Source organism: Pinus tabuliformis, chromosome Q (assembly GCF_031772625.1).
Source record: "Pinus tabuliformis cultivar Carrire ecotype Pingquan chromosome Q, CPIR1, whole genome shotgun sequence".
NCBI classification, from domain to species: Eukaryota; Viridiplantae; Streptophyta; class Pinopsida; order Pinales; family Pinaceae; genus Pinus; species Pinus tabuliformis.
In genome coordinates this window covers 1,142,442,439-1,142,446,622 of record NC_142296.1, presented here as the reverse complement: position 1 = coordinate 1,142,446,622, position 4,184 = coordinate 1,142,442,439, and the positions used below count along the sequence as shown (strand labels likewise).

The window sequence follows — 4,184 nt, the reverse complement described above, 5'->3', positions numbered from 1 at the left end:
CTCTTCAATAACCTTTTATATGTCATGATTTTTCTCAAATTATACTTTACTGCATTTTTTTTAACACTTCATGATATTAAAATAAATACTCTGCCCATATTTATCACAATTTAGAATTTAGTGGTATAGAGCGTGTTGCCCCATCATTTGGAATTAGTCCATACATATTTGGTATAGATGGTCCCGTGAAGGGAGTGTCTAACCGGTAGAGTACGGATATTTGCTCATAATTTGGAAATTAGAAATTTTGAATGGTGGGTTTTGTCTCCTCGGTAGTGATGGAATGGAATTCTGGAAGTTCCTGGACCTTTTCTTTTTTAATTTGGAATGGAATTTAGTCAATGCATGTTTGGAAGTTCGTGGACCTTTTCTTTTTTAATTTGGAATGGAATAGAGCGTGCTTCCAACTTTCCCCATCATTTGGAATTAGTCCATGCATATTTGGTATAGATGGTCCCGTGAAGGGAGAGTCTAACAGGTAGACTACGGATATTTGCTCATAATTTGGAAATTAGTAATTTTGAAGGGTGGGTTTTCTCTCGTCGGTAGTGATGGAATGGAATTCTGGAAGTTAATGCATGTTTGGTATCGTAGGTGTCGTGAAGGGTGGCTTTTCTTTAGCTCGGTAATGATAGAATTCTGGAAGTTCGTAGACAATTTTGGTATCGCAGGTGTCGTGAAGGGTGGGTTTTTTTGCTCTAATTTAATTAGATTGTTTTGTGAGAAAATTTAGTAAGAATTTTTCTAAATTCAAATTATAGTTGTCAAATTTTAATATTTTTCTAATTAAAAAAGATTGGTTAATTTTGTTCAAAATTTAATATAAATTTAAATTCATTAATTTTCTAAAAATTTATCCAACAATTTTTAAGATGGGAAACTACTTACATATTTAAACAAAAAAATATATATATAAATTCAAATCATAAAATTGGGTGTATAAGACGAAGCCACCCAAAACCCAATTGAGAGGATAACACTCAATTGTCCAAAAATAATTGAAACTTTCAAACCCAATCTTCTTCAACACTGAGCCACCTTCATTGTTAAAATAGACGACTTCTCTGGATATATTATTTCACATTCCTACTACTTGTTTCTGATTTAGGACGTTTCTCTGCAACTTGACACGCGACACCATTACTCTGTTACTCCTGGGTGGGGATGGACAAAGAGGATTTCCTGATTTGATTAATACCTCTGGCCGCAATGGAAGCAGAGCTGGGATTCCACTGCCGCTTCTTCTCTGCTCAGCTAACATGTTTGATGCTTCTGTTCGCCTGCAGCCACGTTTCTGGAATTTACATTTCAAATAATCAGTGCAACATTAAAAAGGATGTGCTGAAGCTCGGTTCTTCACTGACTCCTCAACAGAACACAACTTGCTTGGTTTCTCCCCATGAAATGTTTTCTGCTGGATTTTACAAGGTGGGTGACAATGCTTATGTTTTTGCCATCTGGTATACTCAGACACGCGACCGAACAGTTGCTTGGGTGGCAAACAGAGACCAACCCGTCAACGGAAGAGATTCCCGTCTTCTTCTGAGAAAAGATGGAATCCTCCTTCTGTCGGATGCAGACGGATCAGTTGTGTGGAGTACCAACACCGGCCGTAACTCCAATGTAAAGGAGGCTGCCCTTTTAGAAACGGGAAATCTGGTATTACGTGGCTTTTCGGTAGATCATGTGTGGGAAAGTTTCCAGTATCCAACCGATACTCTTCTTCCACTGCAGCCCCTCGGCTATAATATGCAGTTAATATCCAGATTGGGAAGGGGCACGTTTAAAAGAGGCTACTATTCTCTCTACTTTGATAGCTCCAGCATTCTTCGACTCAGTTACGACGACGGATCAGGATTGAAGGACAACTACGGGCCTTATGGCAGGCAAAACACATTATATGTCCAAGCTATGTTGAATGCCTCCGGTAATTTCAGGTCAAACGACGGGTTTAACATTTCGGCATCAGATTATGGAGAAGGCCCCAAGAGAAGATTAACTCTGGACATTGATGGAAACCTGAGGCTATACAGTTTGGTGGAAGAGAAAGGTACATGGACCATTGTTTGGATGGCGGTCCCTGATCAATGCGGAGTTCATGGCTTCTGTGGAATGTACGGTCTGTGCATATACACTCCAAAGCCCAGTTGTACATGTCCCCCTGGTTTTCACATGAAAGATTCCACCAATTGGTTCCAAGGTTGCCAGCGGAATCAAGAACTGAATGGGCACAGCGCGTCCAGTACAAAGCTTCTTCATCTTCCACATACAAATTATCCTGACTTCGATCTCTCTCGCATTCCTGCGCTTACGCTGGAAGAGTGTAAATTTGTGTGTATGAATGACAGCCGTTGTGAAGGCTTTGTCTACACATTGCATGGCTACGGATTGTGTTATCCCAAGTATTTACTGATCAATGGATTCCGATCTCCTGGTGAGGTGGGCAACGTGTACATCAAAGTTTCCAGCAATGATTCCACTGTTTTTAATATTACCAGTACGCCTCAGCCTTTGCCATTAAACGGTTCGGCTTCCACGGACGAAGACAAAAGGCATAAGACAAGAAGCCCTAATGTCAAATCTGCGCTAACATATTTTGCTATTGCATTTGGTGTTGCAGAGCTGTTTTGTGTAATACTTGGTTGGTGGTATATGTCCAGAACATATAGAGATCTTGGCTATGAACGTCTAGCCTACTCAGACATCCCCGGGGGATTCAAGAACTTCAGCTTTGCAGAATTGAAGAAAGCGACAGATAACTTCAAGATAAGACTGGGAGAAGGAGGCTTTGGGACGGTGTACAAAGGCGTGCTGACCGATGGTGAGGTGGTAGCAGTGAAGCGACTGGAAGGAGTATCCCAGGGTCATGATCAGTTCTGGGCAGAAGTGAGTGTGATTGGGAGAGTCCATCACATGAACTTAGTTCGTATGTTTGGCTTCTGTGCCGAAGGAAATCACAGGTTGTTAGTTTACGAGTACATTGAAAATGGGTCTCTAGACAAGTATCTGACTGCAGAAAGCCAAGAAGTTGGCAACGACAGAGTTTTGGGTTGGAAAGAAAGATTTGGGATTGCAGTGGGCACAGCCAAGGGGTTAGCCTACCTTCACGAAGAATGTTTGGAATGGATTCTGCACTGTGACATCAAGCCCCAAAACATACTTCTGGACATGAATTTTTGTCCCAAGGTTGCGGACTTTGGCTTGGCGAAGCTGGTAGATAGGGATCACTCATTCGCCTTCTCCACCATTAGAGGCACGCGGGGTTACTTAGCACCGGAGTGGGCAATGAATCTGCCAATCACGTCCAAGGTAGATGTTTATAGCTTTGGGATTGTTTTGTTAGAGATAGCGACCGGAAGAAGCTCGTTATCCAGTTCAACAGGACATCTGGTTCAGTGGGTCTCTGCAATCGTAAGGGAAGGGAGGGAGATTGAGGAAGTGGTGGATCCGAGGTTGCATGGAGATTTTAATTCGGCAGAGGTGAAGAGAATCCTGAAAACAGCACTGCTCTGCATCGAGCAAGACAAGGATGTGAGACCAACCATGAGTCAGGCCGTCGAAATGCTTTCTCGACCCGATTCCTTTACATCATCAGATTCTATTTTGCCGAACGACTCAGCCAAATCATTTCCAACTGTCTCTTCCTCTTCGTTCGCAGTTGAGAGTCAGCAACATGCGGCAGAATCATAACGGGTATAATTTTAGGGTTAGGATTTACTATTTGTGAGAGTTTGTATGTTGGGTAGAAGTAAGATATGGGGTTAGGGTTTAATATTGGGAAGTGTTGCTATGTTAGGTACAAGTAAGATAAAGCTATGAGGTTAGGGTTAAGTATTCCCAAGAGTTTGTAGGCCAGGGATATATAAGATGTTTTCCAGATATTTAAATTTTAAGATAGATTTTTATTTTTACTATTCATATATAATATGTAATATAATAATATATAATATTACAGATATTATTATTATATTATATTTTTTCCATCAAACTATTTATATGATATCTTTGTTGTTGTTCACTCATGTCATGACAAGATAAATCTGTTGTTGAATTAATTTTATCTATAATAATAAGCTTAATGACTGGATGTGTGCAGTATTGAATATGTGGTTAACATGTCATGAAAAATATTGTATCACATGCTAAGCTTGTTGTTAAATATAAGCTTAGAAACTGCAATGTAT

The 4,184-nt window shown here is 40.4% G+C and overlaps 1 protein-coding gene across 1 annotated transcript; it reads left to right on the top strand.

Annotated features, from left to right (window-relative positions):
- The first annotated feature begins 528 nt into the window (after positions 1-528).
- LOC149223606 (putative receptor protein kinase ZmPK1) lies at positions 529-3,961 on the top strand. The gene is made up of 2 exons (XM_089383364.1): positions 529-683; positions 1,109-3,961. Exon 2 carries the CDS (start codon positions 1,210-1,212, stop codon positions 3,688-3,690), a length of 2,481 nt encoding a protein of 826 aa, XP_089239490.1. The 5' UTR covers positions 529-683; positions 1,109-1,209; the 3' UTR covers positions 3,691-3,961.
- Positions 3,962-4,184: the final 223 nt, after the last annotated feature.

What these genes read in the sequence shown, in the direction of transcription:
- LOC149223606 (XM_089383364.1), top strand. Translation starts at nt 1,210, where the DNA reads ATGGAAGCAGAGCTGGGATTCCACTGCCGCTTCTTCTCTGCTCAGCTA.